Source organism: Hyperolius riggenbachi, chromosome 12 (genome assembly GCF_040937935.1).
Source record: "Hyperolius riggenbachi isolate aHypRig1 chromosome 12, aHypRig1.pri, whole genome shotgun sequence".
Taxonomy (NCBI): domain Eukaryota; kingdom Metazoa; phylum Chordata; class Amphibia; order Anura; family Hyperoliidae; genus Hyperolius; species Hyperolius riggenbachi.
Genome location: NC_090657.1, coordinates 6,543,266 through 6,567,650, shown reverse-complemented (window position 1 = coordinate 6,567,650; position 24,385 = coordinate 6,543,266). Strand labels below are relative to the sequence as shown.

General features: G+C 45.7%; 1 protein-coding gene across 1 annotated transcript in view; it reads left to right on the top strand.

Moving 5' to 3' along the window:
* The window catches only part of MYO15B (myosin XVB), a 201,390-nt gene that overhangs the window by 172,907 nt on the left and 4,098 nt on the right, over positions 1–24,385 (top strand). The window contains exons 39-41 of the mRNA XM_068262697.1: positions 1,384–1,508; positions 17,103–17,236; positions 19,920–20,053. Of these exons, the coding sequence (XP_068118798.1) occupies positions 1,384–1,508; positions 17,103–17,236; positions 19,920–20,053 (393 nt within the window). The remainder of the gene's footprint in view (positions 1–1,383; positions 1,509–17,102; positions 17,237–19,919; positions 20,054–24,385) is intronic.

Genomic DNA, 24,385 nt, shown 5'->3' with positions numbered 1-24,385 from the left:
GGTCAGCTGACTCCAGCTAGTGTCTGGATTGGCTGGAGCGGCGCTATGGAGCATGCTGAGTATATATAGAGCAGGCCTGTCAGTAGCTCCGCGTCTGCTATTGCGAATGCTATAGTGTGTTAGCGCTCAGACCCCAGTCAGATCCCAAAGTGTGCTACAACCAGCCGGAGCTGGGGATCCACACTTAGCCAGATTCTGTTGATAGCATTAAAGTTCTATTGCATTGTTTATTTGTTATGACCTTTGGCTTGCTCTGACTATTCTTCCGTTTGTCGATTCTGTACCTCAGCCTATCTGATTCACATTGCCAACCCCGCCTGTCCTTGACGTTGAATTAGTCTTCCGCTTCTGTACTGTTTCTGTCCGCTCGTTGCTAACTCTGCCTGTCTGACCTCGCACCCCCATCAGTGGGCCCTGCCACTGGTGAGGGAATCTTACACCAATCATTCAGGTGTAGGATACTGCTGCTAGTTTGGGATACCTGTTCTTCCGGTATCCACAGGCTGCAGTACTGTCTGTGTCATTTGCTCCTAGGCTGCAGTACAGTCTGTGTCACTTAGGCTACAGCACCAACTGTATCAATTACTCCTAGGCTGCAAAACAGTCTGTTCCACCTGTTCCTCAGAGGATCCTTAGTCCAGTCTTACTGGGATCATTCCTCCTTGTACTGTGCACCAAACACTACCCGGTTGCAGTACAGTCTGAATCACTCGTTCCACAGGTGATCAGTTGTACAGCACTATTGTATTCCTTCTCTTTGTTGTGTTACATATATACCCCCTGGCTGCAGCGCGGTATGTCTCATCCGCCCATAAGGTGAGCACCGGCTGCAGTACAGTCTGGGTCACCCGCTCCTCGGGTGAACTCTCTCATGCGTATTACTGTTACACCAAACACTATCTCCCATTGGTTGTCCAGTGTCAAGCTATACTAGCTTTATTGGTGATTCTGCAGATCACCACATAATCAGGTATAGCATCTGTATTATTGGTGATACTGCAGATCACCAATAATCAGAGATCTCTGTGTGCTGACACCAATCGTTACATCTTTGTATTTTGTCACGAATTATGTATCTTGTATATTGCTGTACACCATTGTCTGTATTATGTACCCCATGTTTGTTTCTTACTTTGTACAGCGCCACGGAATATGTTAGCGCTTTATAAATCAATAATAATAATAATTTGTTCACCATTTTAAATAGGTCTTTATTAAGCTTTTAGGTGCATCGATTTAACTTTTTATTGCATTCTACATTATTGACTGAATTTCATATGTCCCTCTTATAAACCCACCGCCTATTATTCTCCCTGCTCAGAACATAATACTAACCGTGATAGAAAAGATGTCAAAACTAAAACAGATGTTTCAATCCTCTAGGTCCGACATGACTATATGCAAGGGAAATCTTTGCTGTTAAGCCCACCAGATAAGATGGAGATGTTTTCCGGGAATGTGGCTGCCATTCTTCATAAAATAAAGGGGCAGAGCACTCCACCAGACAAGTGAGTATAATCCAGAAAATGTTATTTTGTAGTATACAGTTATGATGATTGCACATTGGGTCATTTTTACTCTAACCACCAGTGGTGATCAAATACCCCTTTTCAAAATTCGAATTTGGTCGAATTCGAATAGTAAATTATTCGAGGTCAGTCGAATATTCGAGTCGAATAAATTTTACTATTCGATTCGACCTCGGACTTCGAGCTCACTATTCGAGTCGGTATTCGAGCTCATTATTCGAGCTGACTATTCGAATTGGCCTTAAATAGCTTCCTACACTTGTTTTGAGGGTGAATGATGCAAGAAACATCTTTTTTTCCAAGTAACAACAGCAAGTGATTATGTGGGGATGTTCCTTTAAAAAAAAAAAAGGTGAAAAGAGAAGTTGTGTCCAGAATTTTGTTCAGTACTGTATATACTTCTTCTTCTTCTTCTTCTTTATCTTCTATATCTTCTTCTTCTTCTTCTATATCTTCTTCTTCTATATCTTCTTCTTCTATATCTTCTTCTTCTTCTTTTATATTGTCTTCTTCTTCTTCTTCATCTTCTTCATCATCATCTTCTTCATCTTCTTCTTCATCTTCTTCTTCATCTTCTTCTTCATCTTCATCTTCTTCTTCATCTTCTTCTTCATCTTCTTCTTCATCTTCTTCTTCATCTTCTTCTTCATCTTCTTCTTCTTCTTCTTCTTTTATATTGTCTTCTTCTTCTTCTTCATCTTCTTCATCATCATCTTCTTCTTCTTCATCTTCTTCTTCTTCATCTTCTTCTTCTTCATCTTCTTCTTCTTCATCTTCTTCTTCTTCATCTTCATCTTCTTCTTCATCTTCTTCTTCATCTTCTTCTTCATCTTCATCTTCATCTTCTTCTTCTTCTTCATCTTCTTCTCCTTCTTCATCTTCTTCTTCTTCTTCATCATCTTCATCTTCATCTTCTTTATCTTCTTCTTCTTCATCTTCTTCTTCATCTTCTTCTTCATCTTCTTCATCTTCTTCTTCTTCTTCTTCATCTTCTTCTTCTTCTCCTTCTTCTTCTTCATCTTCTTCTTCTTCATCTTCTTCTTCTTCATCTTCTTCTTCTTCATCTTCATCTTCTTCTTCTTCATCTTCTTCTTCATCTTCTTCTTCATCTTCTTCTTCATCTTCTTCTTCATCTTCTTCTTCATCTTCTTCTTCATCTTCATCTTCTTCTTCTTCTTCATCTTCTTCTCCTTCATCATCTTCATCTTCATCTTCTTTATCTTCTTCTTCTTCATCTTCTTCTTCATCTTCTTCTTCATCTTCTTCATCTTCTTCTTCTTCTTCTTCATCTTCTTCTTCTTCTCCTTCTTCTTCTTCATCTTCTTCTTCTTCATCTTCTTCTTCATCTTCTTCATCTTCTTCTTCTTCTTCTTCATCTTCTTCTTCATCTTCTTCTTCATCTTCTTCTTCATCTTCTTCATCTTCTTCTTCTTCTTCATCTTCTTCTCCTTCTTCATCTTCTTCATCTTCTTCTTCTTCTTCATCTTCTTCTTCTTCTCCTTCTTCTTCTTCATCTTCTTCTTCTTCATCTTCTTCTTCTTCATCTTCTTCTTCTTCATCTTCTTCTTCATCTTCTTCATCTTCTTCTTCTTCATCTTCTTCTTCATCTTCTTCTTCATCTTCTTCTTCATCTTCTTCATCTTCTTCTTCTTCTTCTTCATCTTCTTCTCCTTCTTCATCTTCTTCTTCTTCTTCATCTTCTTCATCTTCTTCTTCTTCATCTTCTTCTTCATCTTCTTCTTCATCTTCTTCTTCTTCTTCTTCTTCTCCTTCTTCATCTTCTTCTTCTTCTTTTATATTGTCTTCTTCTTCTTCTTCATCATCATCTTCTTCTTCTTCATCTTCTTCTTCATCTTCTTCATCTTCTTCTTCATCTTCTTCATCTTCTTCTTCATCTTCTTCTTCATCTTCTTCATCATCTTCTTCATCTTCTTCTTCTTCTTCATCTTCTTCTTCTTCTTCATCTTCTTCTTCTTCTCCTTCTTCATCTTCTTCATCTTCTTCTTCTTCATCTTCTTCTTCATCTTCTTCTTCATCTTCTTCATCTTCTTCTTCTTCTTCATCTTCTTCTTCTTCTCCTTCTTCATCTTCTTCTTCTTCTTCATCTTCTTCATCTTCATCTTCTTCATCTTCTTCTTCTTCATCTTCTTCTTCATCTTCTTCTTCATCTTCTTCATCTTCTTCTTCTTCTTCTTCATCTTCTTCTTCTTCTCCTTCTTCTTCTTCTTCTCCTTCTTCATCTTCTTCTTCTTCTTCATCTTCTTCATCTTCTTCTTCTTCATCTTCTTCTTCATCTTCTTCATCTTCTTCATCTTCTTCTTCATCTTCTTCTTCATCTTCTTCATCTTCTTCATCTTCTTCTTCTTCTCCTTCTTCATCTTCTTCTTCTTCTTCATCTTCTTCATCTTCTTCTTCATCTTCTTCTTCTTCATCTTCTTCTTCATCTTCTTCTTCATCTTCTTCTTCATCTTCTTCATCTTCATCTTCTTCATCTTCTTCTTCTTCATCGTCTTCTTCTTCATCTTCTTCATCTTCTTCTTCTTCATCGTCTTCTTCTTCATCTTCTTCATCTTCTTCTATATCGTCTTCTTCTTCACTTATTTCTCTTTTCAATTTTTTTTTTTAAAGAAATGCAGCGATTTTTGAGCGTAACAAATAGCTGGTGGCGCACGCATGTTGGAAGCGCCATTGTATGTGCTCCCTGGCAGTGGAAACACACAGACAGCAGGAGGTAAATTCAGCAGCAGGAGGAGGAGGATGAGTGTGTGGCAGCAGGCAGTCAATGAGGCAGGCAGCGTGACATAATAACCCTGGTACCTAGCGGTGATACCAGGGCTGTAAATAAACACAGCAGGCAGGAGGTCCCAGACAGCGGTCGTGCAGCCCACATCGTGTCCAATACACAACTGGGACAACACAGTTTTCAACCCGGGCACCTCAGAAAAATTAAACCTTTTTTTTATGGTTTTTTGGTTTTGTTTGTAAAACAAATTACACAGATATATAGCTATTGTTTGACGTAATAGCTGGTGGCAGAGTGGCAGCAGAATGTAATTCTGTGTACCCTGGCAGTGGGAAACACAGACCGACAGCAGCAGCAGCAGGAGGAATGGAGGAGTAATGTGAGCAGCTATTGTTTGACGTAATAGCTGGTGGCAGACTGGCAGCAGAAGGTAATTCTGTGTACCCTGGCAGTGGGAAACACAGACAGACAGCAGCATCAGCAGGAGGAATGGAGGAGTAGTGTGAGTGTGGCAGCAGGCAGGCAGCGTGACATAATAGCCCTGGTACCTAGCGGTGATACCAGGCCGTAAATAAACACAACAGGAGGTCCCAGACAGCGGTCGTGCAGCCCACATCGTGTCCAATACACAACTGGGACAACACAGTTTTCAACCCGGGCACCTCAGAAAAATTAAACCTTTTTTTTTGTAATGGTTTTGTAGTTTTGGTTTTACAACCAATTACACAGATATAGCTATTTTTTGACGTAATAGCTGGTGGCAGAGTGGCAGCAGAATGTAATTCTGTGTACCCTGGCAGTGGGAAACACAGACCGACAGCAGCAGCAGCAGGAGGAATGGAGGAGTAATGTGAGCAGCTATTGTTTGACGTAATAGCTGGTGGCAGTGTGGCAGCAGAAGGTAATTCTGTGTACCCTGGCAGTGGGAAACACAGACAGACAGCAGCAGCAGGAGGAATGGAGGAGTAGTGTGAGTGTGGCAGCAGGCAGGCAGCGTGACATAATAGCCCTGGTACCTAGCGGTGATACCAGGCCGTAAATGAACACAACAGGAGGTCCCAGACAGCGGTCGTGCAGCCCACATCGTGTCCAATACACAACTGGGACAACACAGTTTTCAACCTGGGCACCTCAGAAAAATTAAACCTTTTTTTTAATGGTTTTTTGGTTTTGTTTGTAAAACAAATTACACAGATATATAGCTATTGTTTGACGTAATAGCTGGTGGCAGAGTGGCAGCAGAAGGTAAATCTGTGTACCCTGGCAGTGGGAAACACAGACAGACAGCAGAAGGGCAGTACACAGCAGCCCACTGTAGGTGTAAAATGTGTGGCTGCAGGCGACGTAATAGTCAAAGTGAACCAGGCTGGCTTAGTGAGCAGGAGCCAGGAGGTGGTAAAGCACATTAACGATGGTTCTTAGCCAGTTCATGTCCCCCTCTCGCCGACAACAGGGGCCAGGAACTCGCCTTCCACCCACACCTGGTTCATCTTGAGAAACGTCAGTCTGTCCACAGACTTGTGAGACAGACGTGAGCGTTTCTCGGTGACCACACCACCAGCTGCACTGAAGCAGCGCTCGGACAGCACGCTGGAAGGGGGGCAGGACAGCACTTCCAGGGCGTACTGCGCCAGCTCGCTCCAGATCTCCAGGCGCTTGACCCAATACTCTATGGGATCAACAGGGGCATCGCTGTCAAGCCCGCTGTAGGACCCCATGTAGTCAGCCACCATGCGGGTCAGGCGCTGGCTGTGACCGGAGGAGGATGCTGCTGCATGCACCTCCTCTCTAGTCACTGCTGCCGGAGCCTCTACAGTCCTGTAGAGCTCGTGGCTGAGAGACAGCAGGTCTGTGGGGCGCTTGCTGCTGGATGCAGGCACCTGCTGCTGCCTCTGTGCTGGCTGCTGGACAGTGGGGGTGGAAGGCTGGGGGAAGGCTTCCTCCAAGCGCTCAACAAGGGCCTGCTGTAAGCTCCTTATTTGTTGCGCTGGGTCTCCTCCTGCAGGCGGCAGGAACTGGCTCAACTTCCCCTTGAGGCGTGGGTCCAACATCATGCTGATCCAGATGTCCTCCCTCTGCTTCATCTGGATCACCCTGGGGTCCCTGCGCAGGCACGTCAGCATGTGCGCTGCCATTGGGAAGAGGCGGGCCACGTCTGCTGGCACATCGACGGCAGTGCTGCTGTCCTCATCCTCCTCCTCTGCCTCGTCAGCCTCATCCTCTCTCCACCCCCGCACTAACTCAGCTGCACTGTGCTGCTCCCCCTCATCAGCAGCAAGGTCAGGGACCTCCACCAAGTCCTCCTCCTCCTCCCCCTCAGAGGTGGACTGTGCAGCTGCTTGCCGCTCCTGCTGGTCCAAGGCTGCCGCTCCCTGTTCCAGCAAAGCATCGAGGGCCCTGTTCAGCAGACAAACCAGGGGCACCCACTCGCAGACCATAGCATGGTCCCTGCTCACCATGTTAGTGGCCTGCAGAAAGGGAGCCAGCACTAAGCACACCTGCTGCATGTGACTTCAGTCATCATCGGGGACGATGGACGGGATGTTGCTGGTCTTGTCCCTTCTCTGAGCGGCGGAAACAGTGGCCAGGGCAAGGTACTGGTTGACAGCGTGCTTCTGTTCAACCAGACGCTCCAACATCGCCAGGGTGGAGTTCCAGCGAGTCGGAACGTCAAGGATCAGCCGATGGCGTGGCAGATCCAGCTCCTTTTGCACGTCTTCCAGGCTCGCACAGGCTGCAGCCGAGCGCCGGAAGTGACGCACAACGTTCCTTGCCGTTTCCAGCAGTTCGCCCATCCCCTGGTAGGTGCGCAAGAACTTCTGCACCACCAGGTTCAGCACGTGGGCAAGACAGGGGATGTGGGTCAGGTTTCCCCTGTCTATTGCGGCAACCAGATTGGCCCCATTGTCGGCCACCACCTCTCCGACTCTGAGGCCTCTGGGGGTCAGCCAAATCCTCTCCTGCTCCTGGAGTTTGGCCAACACATGGGTTGCCGTCAGCTTGGTCTTCCCAAGGCTGACCAAGTGCAGCAGCGCTTGGCAGTGGCGGGCCTTCACGCTGCTGCTGAGGCGGGGGGTTTGGCCAGGTGTGCCGGAGGATGGCAGAGGATCGGAGGAACCTGCTGCAGTTCCCCTGACCCTGCGGGGTGGCACCACCCACTGTGTTGCTGCTGCTGCTGTGCCCGCTGCTGCTCTCCCATCCTCACCCCCTTCCACCAAGCTGACCCAGTGGACAGTGAAGGACAGGTAGCGGCCTGTCCCGAAGCGGCTGCTCCAGGAGTCCATGGTGACGTGGACCCTTTCACCAACCGCGTGCTCCAGCCCTCGCTCCACATTGGCCATCACAAAGCGGTGCAGTGCAGGAATGGCCTTGCGGGCAAAGAAGTGTCTGCTGGGGAGCTGCCAGTCTGGGGCTGCGCAAGCAAGCAGCGCACGAATGTCGCTCCCCTCCTGCACGAGCGTGTACGGCAGGAGTTGGGAGCACATGGCCCGTGCCAGCAAGCCGTTCAGCTGCCGCACGCGACGGCTGCTGGGAGGCAGAGCCCTAACCACCCCCTGGAAGGACTCGCTCAAAAGGCTCTGGCGTGGCCTTTTGCTGGCACGGGAATCAGCAGACACAGCGGAGGAGGCCACTGAGGACTGGCTGCCAGAACAGGCCTCAGTGTCGGCGGCAGGAGTTGCAGAGGGGGGAGGAGCAGTGCGTTTCCGCACTCCTGCTGGTGCTGCTGGAGGAGCAGGAGGGCGGGTGGCTGCTGTTGCTGCTGCTGCTGCAGCTGAAGGCTGTGCAGTGATGGGTGTGGTGCCACTGCCAGCACCAGATGCCTTCAGCCTCTGGAACTCCTCATGCTGGTGGAAATGTTTCGCAGCAAGGTGGTTGATGAGCGAGCTGGTGCTGAACTTTAAGGGGTCTGCACCTCTGCTCAACTTCCGCTGACAGTGGTTGCAAGTGGCGTACTTGCTGTACACAGTGGGCATGGTGAAAAATCGCCAGATTGGTGACAGAAACATCCCCCTACGGCATGGAAGCGCTGCTGCCGCCTGTCTCCCTGTGGTGGTTGGGGGGGGGGGGCTTGGGTGCGGCTGGTGGTGGTACTGGCAGATGCTGCTGCTGCTGAGCCTGAGACACCAGCAGGCTGTGGGACCTGCCTACTGCTGCCAATGCTTGCAATGATGCGCCTCCTTGCAAGGCCCACAAGCGCATCCTCCTCCTCCTCCTCAGAGCTGCTGAGGACGACATCCCCTGGAGGTGGTGGCACCCAGTTTCTGTCTGTCACCGGGTCATCATCATCCTCCCCCTCCTGAAACATGTCCTGCTGGGATGATGACCCCCCAAACTCCTCTCCTGATGCATGGATGGGCTGCTTGACTGTCGCCACAGTCTTGCTGTCCAATCCCTAATCCCCCAAAGTGCCCATCAGCATCTCCTCCTCCAAATCGCCAACAACAGCAGACAATACCCTGATGGTGCCTGGGGTAAAAATACTGCTGAGTGACAGGTCGCCAACTTGTGACGGTGAACTGGCCTCCTCCCCAGACCCTGCTGGGCGGCTGCTGCGAACAGGGGTGGTGGTGGTGGTGGTGAGGGTGGAGGCCTCGGATGCAGAGCTGATGGCGGGCTGCTCATCCTCCGTCATGAGTTGCACCACAGTGTCTGCATGCTTTTCCTCAATGGGACGTTTCCGACCCGGCTGGAGGAAAATCGGAGCAGGTGCTACACGCTGCTGCTGCTGTGTCTCTGCAGCGTGAGTTGCAGATGCTCCTGCTGGGCGGCGCCCAAGGCGTCCACGGCCAGTGGCTATGGGAAGAATGTTAGCCACTGACGCTGCTGCGGAACTGTGCATGGTGGCGCGGCCGCGGCCTGCCACAATGCTGCTCCCTCTCCTCCTGATTCCCTTGCTGCCCTTCCCCTTGCCCAAACCGCGCTGGCTGCCACTTCCAGACATCTTCGATGTTTTGGGCGTAAAGACAAAAGTTTTTTAAAAGGGCGGGTTAAAAGTGGGGTACTTTAATGGAGTGGGTTGGTGGGTGAGGTGACTGAGTGAGTGTCCCTAGTACAGTAAGTAAGTAGTAACAGTCAGGAAGTACAACTAGAAGTTACAATAATCAGTAGTAATCACAAGGAAATTTAGTGTGTGTACACTACAGACAGTGAGTGCACACACACACGCAGGAGCTAGCCTATGAACAGTGACTGAGTGTCCTAGTACAGTAAGAGTAAGTAGTAACAGTAAGTACAACTAATTACAATAATCAATCAGTAATCAGAAGGAAATAGAGTGTGTGTGTACACTACAGTACACAGACAGTGAGTGAGTGCACACACGCAGGAGCTAGTAGCCTATGAACAGTGACTGAGTGTCCTAGACTCCTAGTACAGTAAGAGTAAGTAGTAACAGTAAGTACAACTAATTACAATAATCAATCAGTAATCAGGAAATAGAGTGTGTGTGTACACTACAGTACACAGACAGTGAGTGAGTGCACACACGCAGGAGCTAGTAGCCTATGAACAGTGACTGAGTGTCCTAGACTCCTAGTACAGTAAGAGTAAGTAGTAACAGTAAGTACAACTAATTACAATAATCAATCAGTAATCAGAAGGAAATAGAGTGTGTGTGTACAAGACAGTGAGTGCACACACGCAGGAGCTAGTAGCCTTAGCCTTAGCTTATGAACAGTGACAGTGAGTGTCCTAGTACAGTATAACTACAATACTAAATACAGAATCAATCAGTAGTAAAGGACAGCAGAAATACTGGTATAGATGAGAGAAATATACTAACAGAGGACAGGAGAGAACAGCTGCCCACACAGGCAGGCCCTGAGGCCTAAAGCTGTAAGCTTGCCTGCAGCAGCTGTCTCTGTCTATGTAACACAAAAGCTACTAACTAAAATACAATGTCTATCTAACTAACAACAATATAGGTGTGTATAGGAGGTGTATGTGAGCAAAAACGCTAGGTAAATGACCACAATAGAGCTCTTGCTAAGCCAAAGCACAAAGGAGCAACTCTCTCTCTATGCAAGTCTCAGGCAAGGACGGAGAAACCTAACATGGCGGCCGCTATTTATAGGGTAGGGGCTGGCCAGGGTCCCCCTCTGTGATTGGCTGCCGTCAGAGGGCCTGGGAGCCCTCTGATTGGCTCTAAGGACATCAATCTGGGCTATGACGCTATTCGAGCTCGGTACCCGAGCTCGAATAGCGCCGTTTGCTCGAATAGTGAATGGGCTATTCGCGTTTACTCGAATAGCCCATTCGAATAGCTGCAGCTATTCGGAGCTCGAATACCGAGCTCGAATAGCTGAAAAAGAGCTCGAATATTCGAGCTACTCGAATAGTCGAGCTCTGCTGAGCACCACTGCTAACCACTAATAATGTGATTTAACGTATTGTAGAAAAGGTTCAAAGGCATATCAATGGTATGGCCCGACATGGCTTGTGCCTTGGCTACTGAATTATTGAGGGCTCAGATTAGCTGCTGCAGTGCAACCATGTTAAGCTGAACACACAGGTCAGACACTGAGGGAAGTTGCGCAACTCCAACCTAAAAACGGACTCCGAGCACCTCTCATGGGCATGCCTTTAAGCCAGACGACTTCCAACACAGTCGTGCTATGACCCCTCTGGAGGAGCCAATGGCCATGCGTGTCACTTCCTCTTCCTGCTTCATTCAGTGATGCACTGGATAACAGAGATGACAGGGGTGACCCGGAAGTTATAACATAGCCAAGATGGCAGCCGCGATCGAACGAAAACTATTTGGTGTAGAACGATTCAGGCATCAAATGAAAGAGGAGAGCACAAGCTACAGAAAGGTGTGCATCTTTTAGTACTTTGCAGTACTGGTCGGAGTCTTAAAGAGAAACCGAGGTGTGTTTAAAGAATGTTATCTGCATACAGAGGCTGGATCTGCCTATACAGCCCAGCCTCTGTTGCTATCCCAAACCCCACTAAGGTCCCCCTGCACTCTGCAATCTCTCATAAATCACAGCCGTGCTGTGAGGCTGTGTTCACATCTGTAATGTCAGTCTCAGCTGCTCCCCCGCCTCCTGCATAGCTCCAGTCCCTGCCCCCGTCCCTTCCCTCCAATCAGCAGGGAGGGAAGGGATGCAGGCGGGGACTGGAGTTCTGCAGGAGGCGGGGAGAGCAGCAGACTGACACTATAGAGATAAACACAGCCAGCTCTGACAAGCTGTTTGTCAGCAGCATGGCTGTGATTTATGAGGGATTGCAGAGTGCAGGGGGACCTTAGGGGGGTTTGGGATAGCAACAGAGGCTGGGCGGTATAGGCAGATCCAGCCTCTGTATGCAGATAATATTCTTCAAATCCACCTCGGGTTCTCTTTAAAGGCACGCCCATGAGAGGTGCTCGGAGTGCCTTTAACTCTCACAGCTTTGGACCCCCACTCGCTGTCACTGTGGCTGTTATTGTGGAGAAATGACTGCCTGATTTTAATAGTTAAGAACATGCTACCTAATTTTTATTTCGGTGATATGATGTTTTCAAATAGTTTTGAGAGACTTGTATACACTGACCTAATTATTGTCACTCTATGACTGACCTATCACCATACTTGTAACTGGCCATTACACACTTCAAGTTAGACACCCCCAGTTCAATGAATAGCCGTATCACTTCATCAAGTGCAGTTTAAATTCTTGCCCTAGGCACGGCGGTGTATCTAAAGGGGTGCAGGAATGGCATGTGCCATAGGCGCCTCATGCGTGGGGCGCTGCTCCATAGCATCCCTGGTGTTCTCCATATAGATCCTAGTTTTTATCTGTGAGATATTCTGCTGCCTGCTTGTATTTTCTAAGGGGACAAGCTTCCTAATTGTTATCTGGGTGAGGCTCCCTGCACACTGCATGTGACTGATTTTTATGCGTTTTTTACATGCAATTCTGATTTCTGATTTTTAATCGTTACTGCATACTGCGTTTTTTTTCTGTGTTTTTCTGTTGATAGCATTCAGGGAAAATCGGAATCGGGTTTTGAAAAGCAGAATCGGAATCGCAAATCAGATTTGCAGTGTGCAGGGAGCCTGATATGTACAGTCTGACCAAATGCCATAACTTCATTCTTACAGGCCATGCGGCCATGCTTCGGCTCGGGCACAACCAATTCAACTGAGGCTACTTATGTTTGTTGGATGGTGCCGCTCACCCCTGCCCCCTTTCTTTGGGTTGGATTTTAGTGATAGCTATAGGCGCTTTTTTATTTAGCTATGCCTCTGCATAGGCGCTAATGACGCTAGATATGCTACTGGATAGATTGCAGGGGAAATCGTGCCGATTGTATTAACTCCTTATTGCGGTATAATACTGTAACCTAGTAAAAACCTTTTACTTCTTTAAGGTGAACCATATTTACTTTCTACTCTGCCATCATAAGGGACTCATAGGTAAATCTTGATGCCCCTGTTTCTTTCCAAAATATCTTAAGGGGTATGCAGATACCACTAGGTGTTCCCATAGCAACTGAGATTATTTTATTTTAAGTTCTGGCTAGTAAAATCTGTCATTCGGGTACTATTCCCTTATTTGGAAGATTTCTCTTCACTTTCAATCCTGTAATTTAGCGTCAACCGTCGCAATAACAGAGACATGTACACTTATGCCTGAAATTGGTGATTAGGATTACTATCCCAGCTGGGACATCTCTCCAACATAATAGAGGCTTTAGTCTTTTACCATTCTGACTAAAGCAAAATAGGACTTTGCTTGCGTTCCACTTTATTAAACCCCTTGTCGCCCTGAGTGCTGTCAGTAGTGCTGTCTTCCATCTTTAACCTTCTTGTTAACTTATCTTTCTCACATACTCAGGAAAGGCCAGACAGCTTACTTCTCATTTGGGCATTGCTGACAGAAAGGCTTTAATAACCTAGCTTTTTAGTGGGCAGCAATGCCGAATGCAGGAGAAACAGATATTAGGGCTGGTGCACAGGGATGGTCGTAGGCAGCCAACTTCGCTACGCTGGAACTACGCCTATTTTTACGCAAATACGCTTCGCAATCTACGGCTCCGAAATCAGCCACTTCGCTACGTTAGCATCCCGTAGACTACGCATTAAAATACGCAAGCTTCACGTATTGCGTAGCATAGTTGATGCGACCGCTTATGCCCTTATGCGGAAAAATTTCCGCAATAATCTGCTAACTATGCACATACACAAACTAATATACGCATACATTCCAACATCCAATGCGGAATTGTATGCGTATAAAGGGCAATAAAATTTCTGTGCATGCGCAATGATCCATATAGATGCAGTTACCGCCCGCGTAGTTGACTTCGCAATACATACGTCAACTACGCGTAGCGGGCGAAGCGGAAATGCGTAAGTGTAGTTCTTAAACTTCGCCTACGAACTACGATGCGTAGTTGCGTACTACGATGCGTAGATTCGCGCTGGCGTAGTTTACGAGCAACCCTGCTGGTGCACACCAGAGCGGTTTGTGAGCGTTTTTAGAAACGGTTGGGGCTAGAAAACCGCTTGGGTAATGTATGTCAATGGGCTGGTGCACACCAGAGCGGCTCGTTTTTCCACAAACGCAAACTCGGGGGCTGCAGCATTGTTTAGATTTCTGAGGTGTTTCTGCTTCAATGTTAAAATAGAGGAAAGTGGAAAACCGCTCTGAAAAACGCCAGATCAGAGTGGTTTTCCAGGCGTTTTCGTTACAGAAGCTGTTCAGTCACAGCTTTAGGCCTCTTTCTCATCAGGACGTTGGGTTTGGGGCTACGTTAAGGTCGCATAACATGCCCCTAACACAAAGCCTGGTGGTGTTGGAGGAGGACGCTACCTAGAGCTGCCTTATGCAGCTCTTGGTGCGCCTTTTCTGTCCTATAGTCTGCTGCAGAGACCACGTGATCGGAACACTCCGCATCACGTGGTCCCGCCTGCCAATCAGCGGCAGCTCCAGGAAGAAAACACTGCAATGCAGTGAATATTAATTAGCCATGTGGCTAAGTATAATAGTGGACTCTCCCCGCCTCCTCTCCTGCACAAAAAAACCCCGTTACTGAGCATGTGCACACAGTCTAACGTATATTGCACAGCATGCTGCACTTTCTTTGAACGCCCAGCGTTGCATGGTAACATATCAGAATCACTTTATTTCCCCAAGTACAGCAGAGCTATACTGGGAATTGATTGTGGTACACATGGCATAGACATAGTATAACATGGTGTAAGAGGACAGATGTGCAACACATACAACAAACAATGATCCAAGTAAAGAAATGCAGTAGAGATATGGATATGGCCTTCACGTGAAACAGTCCCGAGGCAACAGTTAGATATGGATATGTCCCGAGGCAACAGTTAGTACAATAGAGCTACTACCGATAGTGGATGGGTAGTGATGATGCAGTGGTGATGATAAAGCCACGAACGTGGGCAGTGGGGACCAGACAGGCAGACGGGCAAGAGCTGGATGACCGACCCCACCAGGGCAAGCTAGTGGGTGGGCCTTGACGGGGTAAGATTGGAGTTAAGCAGCCGAACCGCTTGGGGGAAGAAGGAGTTTTCCCGCCTGGCGGTCTTGGATGATAGTGACCTGTAGCGGCAGCCCAGTGGGAGGAGCTCGAAGTAGCGACTGCCTGGGTGGGAGGGGTCTCAGGAGATCCTGGTGGCTCTCTTCATCATCCTAGTGGAGTGGAGGAGATCAAGAGGTGGAAGAGGAGATCCGATGATCCTCTCTGCGTCCGTTATGACTCGCTGCAGTTTGTGCTTGTCCCTGGCCGTTGCGCCCGTGTACCAGACAATGACTGAGGAGCAGAGGATGGATTCTATGGTGGCAGTATAGAAACTTGTTAGTAGTTTCCGGGGCATGCCAAAGCGCTTCAGTTGGCGCAAGAATAACCTCTGCTGCGACTTCTTCTGAACATTGATGGTGTTTTGCCCCCATTTCAGGTCATTCATGAGAGTCGTGCTGAGGAACCGTACCGATGACACCCTCGAGACTTCAGTTCCCCCAATGAGGACAGGTGGGAGGGTTCTTCCTGAAGTCTACGACTAGTTCAACCGTCTTTGCTGTGTTGAGTACAAGGTTGTTGTCTCCGCACCAGTTGCAGATGCTCTCGACTTCACTGGGGTATTTGTGCTCCCCGTTGCTGCCGATTAGGCCAATGATAGTGGTGTCATCTGCAAATTTGATGACCTTCACCGAGTCAGCGGATGAGATGCAATTGTTGGTATAGAGGGAGAACAGTAGTGGAGACAGAACACAGCCTTGTGGAGCCCCTGTATTTGTGGTTCTTACGCTGGAGTAGCAGTTTCCCAGCCTCACCTGTTGCGTTCTGTTCATCAGGAAGTGCTTGATCCATGCCCGGAGGGTGGGATCCACCCCGAGCTGCGTCAGGTTTGTGAGCAGGATATCTGGGCAGATCGTGTTGAACGCTGAGCTAAAGTCCAGGAACAGTAGCCTAGCGTAGGAGGCAGGGTTGTCTAGGTGCTCCATGACGTATGCCAAGCTGGCATTGATGGCGTCCTCTACGGATCTGTTTGCCCTATATGCAAATTGGAGTGGGTCAAGGTGGGCATCCATATGTAATCTACTACACAAAAACGCTCCAAAAACCGCTAGGCAGCATGTTAGAAAACCTCTCTAATCATGCCTAGAATGGCTCTGAAATCTGCTTCACAAACCTCTAGCGTTTTTCAGATTTGCTAGAGGTTTTTGATGAGCACTGGGCCTAAATCAGCCAAGAATACAAGCTTATCCTAACCTCCTGAAATACAGACACTTTCTTCTCATGTTTGTCACATAATGTAGAGTTTTTTTTTCTGTACTCCGATCTAGAGGCCTACATTGGGTCGATAAGACATGTGATTGTAACCCAGGGGATGGTGTCAGCGGTGCAGCGCCACCCGGTGGTGGGAGAGGCGTGATGGAAGACGCTCTTCAATCACCTCTCTCCCATCACCTGCAAGGAGAAAAAGCTGATCCAGCCATCCGAACAGGTAACTATAAAGGTACTATAGACAAGATAAAAATAGTGTGGTTCCACCCAAAAGTATTATAGCACCACAATTTCAAACAGATGAAAAGTGGGTTTTGTTTTTTTTTAAGAACCAATATTCTCTTATTTATTCTTCATTTATAATATCTTCAAATTGCGGACAGGGCGTGTAGATACAAAACCAGACCTCCAATCCACATAAAAAGACTGCCTGACACGCGTTTCACGGCCAAAAGCCGCTTCCTCAGAGGCACACCGTATACAAACATCCGTGGGCCTACGACAAGTAACTCCGCATTCTGAAATCTAGAGAGAAACTGTAATCAGCGACGATCCCATGTGTCCGTGGGCTGCAAGAGCTAGGTAACTATAAAGGCAGCCACTAACGATACAATTTTGAGGAATGAATCTTTGTATGAACGATCGTAAATGATCGTTTGGGACCACTAATGGACATAAATATCCTAACCAATCCGATCAGATTGGAGGGATGGAACAGAAATTCGGATCGATTTCATTAATCTGATCAGATTGTCCATTAGTGGTCCCAAATGATCATTTTACGATTGTTCATACAAATAATCATTTGTAATTAACTGTTCATAATCAATCAAATTGCATCATTAGTGGCCACCCTAACAGCTCCCGGACGCCAGCTCTCCATGGCTGTATTAGGCAGCTGAAAAGTGGGTTGCGGTTTTGAAAGCTCGTGGGTCGGGTGCGGGTCGGGTGCGGGTAGTAGGCCTGTGGGATCAGCTGTAATAAAGTAGACCTGCGCTGGCCTCTACTGAGATCACCACATTCCTACATATTCAACAGATCTGTTCAATTGTTTGACAAAATCGTATCTGTATCTTTTCTTTTACAGACAGGAGCTTCTGGGATACATTCCCCGCGCTGTGCACAATCGCCTGAATCTGCAGAGTGTGCAGCAGTACCTCCTGCAGGAATTGAGGAATCTGGATAACCTGAATGTCCAACAGGCAAAGCTTCGCTTTTTAGGTAATGACGGAAGAGGAGGCCACTTATACACCAAATGCATTTTTTCCAGACAACAAAAAGTCTTGTCAAACTGACTCCCATCGTGCAGATATTATGTGTCTGAGTATTTATTCCTTCACCTCATCTGAAGTAAAGAAGTTGCTGGGAGTAATAAGAAAACAGAGGCGCCAGTAGAGTAAAAAAGGACCGTATTAAAATCGATAAAACACGGGGGGCAAGGGTGGACTTACCTCCCCAATTATTCAAACACAACCACTGTGATCAAATGTATGAAAAGCATTTAATCTGTACTCCAAAAACAAACAATTGCAACGCGTTTCGCGGGTCTCAAGCCCGCTTCCTCAGGCAAAATACAAGACAAGGAGCAGCTCAGATGTGTGCAGTCGGAGCAGAGGCGCCCTGCTCCGACTGCACACATCTGAGCTGCTCCTTGTCTTGTATTTTGCCTGAGGAAGCGGGCTTGAGACCCGCGAAACGCGTTGCAATTGTTTGTTTTTGGAGTACAGATTAAATGCTTTTCATACATTTGATCACAGTGGTTGTGTTTGAATAATTGGGGAGGTAAGTCCACCCTTGCCCCCCGTGTTTTATCGATTTTAATACGGTCCTTTTTTACTCTACTGGCGCCTCTGTTTTCTTATTACATATTGTTATCCACCTGGTGGATGGGTGTGGACACCCACTCCTTTTTTTTCCTACTACAGAGAGCGACTTTTTAACCTGAGTGGGGACAGGGTCAATATCCCCATATGTGCTTATAGTGGTTGCCTGATTCTCGGCAACCCATGTTTGTGAGTATATCTCTCATTATTTACTTTACCGTTTTTATCACCAATAATACACTATTGGCGGCTCCCGTCTCATTTTTGTCTCCTTACTTGCTGGGAGTGGTAACAATAGGATTTACGCATATTGCAGCCTTTTTAAAATTCAGTTTAAAATTCATATTTAAGGCGAGCATAGCGGCCACTCCTTCACATTAACCCCCTTGGTGGTCTGATTCTTTCTGGATTTTAGAGTCTAAAAGCGGGAAAAAAAAAAATCACACTACGGAGAGATCTGCAGCAGCCCCAGCAATCACTCACCTCCCTGGGATCCAGTGCTGCAGTTTTACCTCCATCCTCCGTATGGCGCTGTAACCCTATGGTGAGATTGCCAGCTGTCATCGTGACGACAGACGGCGATCCCACCAGGGGGGAGCAGAACCTCGGAGGAGAAGAAGAATGGTGGCTGACGTCGGGATCCCCCGGGAGGTGAGTGATAAACGCCCACTGCACACATTGCTCTGCACAGACCTCCTGGATGAGTTTTTTTTATCCCTAGGCTTGTACAAAGGACATGATCTGCATATGGAGGAAAAAGTTTTTGCCATCTATTCAGGAAGGGGTTCTTTACTGTAAGAGAGGTTAAAATCTGGAATATCTTATCACAGGAAGTAGTTGTGGCAAATTCTATATCTGCATGCAAAGAGTGCCCATTTTATAATTTACAATACATTAAATGTAATGTCTATTTTTTTTTCACAAGTGTTCCTAAGCTCTGTGGTCGAAGAGCTTGGAAACGCTTTAAAAAAAAATGGCGGGAGTTTCACACCTCTAATGATTTGCGGGCAACGGGCAAGTTACTGCAGTTGACATCTGCTGGTCGTTGCAGCTCTGAGATATAGCTTTACCTTTATACGTTTTATAAATGATAAAATACTCTATAAAGAGGGTTTGCATGCTGCTTTCCTTGCATTGAAGGACAACCACAATTATAATTTCTAGGTAACACATGGAAGAGTTGATCCAGGGATTTGTTGATCCAGAGTCCAGACTGCCATTTGTAGTCAGGAGGAAAATTTCCCCTTGAAAGGGTAATTGGCCCATGCCTGTAAATGTTTTGTGTCTTCCTCTGGATTGACTGGGATATGTGTATGTTTTTTTCTTTATCTGGTTGAACTTGGTGGACAGATGTCTTAATTTCAACCGAGGTGTATCTATGTAACTATGAATGGTGCTGCTTAACTTGTCATCAACCAGTATTTTGAAGTCTTTCTCCAAGTCTGATTTTCATAGCTGCATGTTATTTACTGTATATGAACCATTGACACCTCCAAGGTGCATTGCCTTTCATTTATAGACATTACATTTCATCTGCCATATGTCTGCCCATACGGCTATCCTGTTGACATCTGGCTGTGTAAAAATACTAAAACTGTGTTTAGCCTCCCAAGACTTTTAAAGAGAAACCGGAACCAAGAATTGAACTTCATCCCAATCAGTAGCTGATACCCCTTTTTCCCATGGGAAATCTATTCCTTTTCTCAAACGGATCATCAGGGGGCACTGTATGACTGATATTGTGGTGAAACCCCCCTACAGTGTGATGTCAGGACCATGCCCCTGACAGCGGTTTCCAACTGCCAAAAAAGCAAGCAGCATCTCCTTCCACTGACATCACCTGCCAGCAGTAAAAATGTCAGCATGTGATAAATGTCAGACCGTATATCAGGGAGAGGAGAGATTTCACAATGGGCAAACACTGACTAAATCATTTATACGTAATTATTGCAAAAATGAAGCACTTTTTTATTACATTATTTTCACTGGAGTCCCTCTTTAAGTTGCATTGAAAGCAAGTGCAGTGTATAGAACTATCACCATGGATTTTTAATTCACTAATATGTTCTTCTATCCTTTAGAATCTGTGTCTGCATTCCCTCTGTTTGAATACCACATCTTCCAGATAGCAAGAATCAGTGAGCCCGATGTCATCTCTCCCTGCTTCGTAGCCGTGAATCATCAGGAACTGCTGGTACTACAAAACAATAATCAGGTATGTGCTTTACGTTATGCAGCTGTGTCTGTGTGCACTCAGTGATCTTCTAATTACACAACTGATAAAGTTCAAGACTTTCTTTATGACAAGTTAACCTTTTCACCTCGAAGGGTTTTTCCTCTTAAAAAAAACAGCAATTTTCACCTGTCAGTGCTCCTTCCATTTATTCACCTATAACTTTATTAGTACTAATCACAACGAAACAATCTATATCTTGTTTTTTTCACCACTGATTAGGCTTTCTTTGGGGGGTACTTTTTGCTAAGAATTATTTTATTCTAACTCCGTTTTAATGGGAATAATAAGAAAAAAATTGAAAAAATTCATTTCTCAGTTTTCGGCCATTATAGTTCCAAAATAAAACATGCTACCGTGATTAAAACCCACACATTTTATTTGCCCATTAGTACCGGTTATTGCAACGTTTAACATTTTTCCCTAGTACAATGTATGGCGCCAATATTTTATTTGGAAATAAAGGTGCATTTTTTAAGTTTTGCCTCCATCCCTAATTACAAGCCCATCATTTATACAGTAATTGTAGTAGACAGTTTTTGTATAGATATTAAAAAAGTTCAGTCCCTACGGTAACTATTTATGTATTTTTTTTTATTTGCAATTTTTTTTTAATAAAAAAAATAAAAATGGTAACTTTAGGGGAGTGTAGGAGGTAAGGTGTTAATTTTAAAAAAAAAAAAGGTAACTAGGGATGATAAACAAAAAAAAGGGGGATGTAATATTACAAATTGGCCACAAGATGTCCCCAGTGGTGACTTCAGCTCTATACTGTTAGTACGGAAACGGAAGCACTACGCGGGCAGGCGCGACAGGATGGGCGTAGTATCTACGCCCCTGCACAGAGTTATAGCATTTTGCAGGGGTGTAGTTACTCGTCCCGGGGGAGGGGAAATGGTTAAACAAGTCAATGTAAAAACTACCCCTTTCTACATTGGAATAAAGTACTCTGAACTTGCTGGTGACACCGTTTTAGGGATACAACTTTCATCAGAAAGTGTGTATTGGGTGGGTAGGCATAGAGGAACCTGAGCAGATATTACGGTCACCTAATTTGACCAGAACAAATAAGTTTGGGTGACAAGAATCTAATGTCTGTAGAATATATAGACAGTATTGAACAGGCACCAGATGAGGCTAAAACAATGAAAAAAAGGGAGGTAGTGGTGGACTTGCCTCGCCCAAGTAGGCTCAACAGTCTGTATTCACTACAAATATTTTTTTTAATCAATGTACTCCAAAAATAGTTAACATGTTAATTGTCAAGGAAGGGGCTGTTAGTGAAATATTGCGGTAGCAATACTTCCCAGGACCGCCCGCATTGAACGTTACGTGCGTTGCTAAGGGAAGGCACGCTCCTACATATTTCTTCAAACAGATAAACAAATGACAGCGCTCATAGGCTGACACTGAATTGTAGACTAACAGAGGCAATGCAGAGCCCCACATAGGCTAAATACCTGCCTTGAATGCAAATCATGTACTAGTCCTAATCTATAATTTGAATGTAAATTGAAGCACATGGATGCAGCTAGCCATAAGTATACTTACATGAGTTTTGTACAGCAGGAGACATTGGCAGCGCTTCCAAACAGAGGCTGCACCCGAATTGACTACCTGCAATAGATGTGCAGAGCTCCACAATTGTGGACTAAAATACACAACATGCATTCAAAACAGGTACAGCAAAGGAGGACGTTAGCTTCAGTATAAATAATATGTGCACAAATGATTCCCTACTAGACTTCCCCACAGCGATGACGGATCCTCTCAGGGAAGACCTACCGCTAGTCTAACGATAATCATAAAATGGTATACACATTTCTTCAAACAGACATCAAACAAATGACAGCGCTCATAGGCTGCAACTGAACTGTAGAACAACAAAGACTTGCAGAGCCCCACATGGGCTCCTTTGCTGTACCCATTTTGAATGCAAGTTGTGTATTTTAGTCCACATTGTGGAGCTCTGCACATCTATTGCAGGTAGTCAATTTGGGTGCAGCCTCTGTTTGGAAGCGCTGCCAATGTCTCCTGCTGTACAACGCTCCTACATAGTAGCGATTGCTGCTATGCAAGGCGTGCACATTAAGCTGTGCTACTTTAGCAGCGCAGCTTGATGACTCAGGCCCTTAAAGGGATACTGTAGGGGGGTCAGGGGAAAATGAGTTGAACTTACCCGGGGCTTCTAACGGTCCCCCGCACACATCATGTGTTAGCGCAGCCACTCACCGATGCTCTGGCCCCGCCTCCGGTTCACTTCTGGAATTTCAGACTTTAAAGTCTGAAAACCACTGCGCCTGCGTTGCCATGTCCTCGATCCCGCTGATGTCACCAAGAGCGCACAGCGCAGGCCCAGTATGGTCTGTGTCTGCGCAGTACACTCCTGGTGACATCAGCGGGAGTAAGGACATGGCAACGCAGGCGCAGTGGTTTTCTGACTTTAAAGTCAGAAATTCCAGAAGTGAACTGGAGGCGGGGCCAGAGCATCGGTGAGTGGGGGACCATTAGAAGCCCCGGGTAAGTTCAACTCATTTTCCCCCGACCCCCCTACAGTATCCCTTTAAGGTGGAATTACAGTATGGCAAAACCAATTAAAAACTTGTTTCCTTACTCTTTACGCATACAGTTAGCCTACTTGCATTTGTCCCAAAGTAGGGTCATCTGTGTTGAAATCACAAGTCCACCTCTATAGAATAAAGCAGGGTTGGGAACTGCCATTGCATTGCATGTCTTTTATGAAATTCAGAAAAAGTGAGGAAAAAATTGTCTTCTCTGTGTATAGTGATGGACAATTATATCAGGAACGAATAAACGTTCGCAGACCACTCACCAATTTTTGCACTGAGCGTACATGCCACTAAAGTCAATGGGGTCTGCTACAAAAAAAAATTGTTGTAGAAATTTTTGCCAATGGGTTTTCTTGATGTTCATTCACCACAATCTGCTTATAGTCATCTCGAATACTGCAAATATCCTTGACCCCCGGCCTGGTTGATCACTCTAATGGTGGCCATACATGGTACAATTTTTTCATCCAATCTTACCATTTCTATGTAATATAAGGGGACTGCCTAAATTATCCTTTCAGTATATTCACTTAATTTACCCTTATACTACATAGAAATGGTAAGATTGGATGAAAAACTTGTACCATGTATGGCCACCATTATCAGCTACGCTTAGTGATCCAGAAACTATTGTGGCACCTGTAGCTGATACCTTTCTAAGCAAAGTTTAAGGAAAGTGAAACGGTCTACTGATCTTTTCAGTAATTGTTTATAGAGGTTCTTCTGGTGTGGCTAACCTACAGGAGTAAAGGTGATACTACAATAGCTCCACCTTACTGGACTTTATAACCGAGGAGATAACACTGGGCTTATGGCCCGTATGGAGTTCCCATAGGAGAGATTTTCACGCCTTGTCATAAGATTCCTTTTAAACTACTAGCAGCAGGAACATACTCAGAATAATTGTGTTCGTACTTTTTCCCCTACTTTTGGTACTTTTTCAATTGCAAAATGTTTAAAAGTTATTTTATAGAGAATATAAAAAGTATTTCCTCTGAGAAAAAAAGAATTGCATATGGGCCTATGCATTAATCCCCTCAATAGCCTGAAACAAAAATCTGGGGATACAGGGGCTAGAGAAACATGTGTGTACAGATCATTAAAGGATACCCGAGGTGACATGTGACATGATGAGATAGACATGTGTATGTACAGTGCCTAGCACACAAATAAATATGCTGTGTTCCTTTTTTTCTTTCTCTACCTGAAAGAGTTAAATATCAGGTATGTAAGTGGCTGACTCAGTCCTGACTCAGACAGGAAGTGACTACAGTGTGACCCCTTACTGATAAGAAATTCCAACTATAAAACACTTTCCTAGCAGAAAATGGCTTCTGAGAGCAGGAAAGAGATAAAAAGGGGAATTTCTTATCAGTGAGGGTCACACTGTAGTCACTTCCTGTCTGAGTCAGGACTGAGTCAGCCATTTGCATACCTGATATTTAACTCTTTCAGGCAGAGAAAGAAAAACAGGAACACAGCATAGTTATTTGTATGCTAGGCACTGTACATACACATGTCTATCTCATCATGTCACATGTCACTTCGGGTATCCTTTAAGTTAAGGAGCAGAAAGCAAAAAGTGGTGGTAAACAGACCATACTCAAAATGAAAAACTGTTAGCAGCCACCATCTTACTTACCATGGCTGAGATTTGCTTCTGTGTAGTACTCGGTTACCATTTAGATCTATTCCAAGGTTTAGCACATATTGTAATCTTTTTGGTACTTACATATGCTTTTTA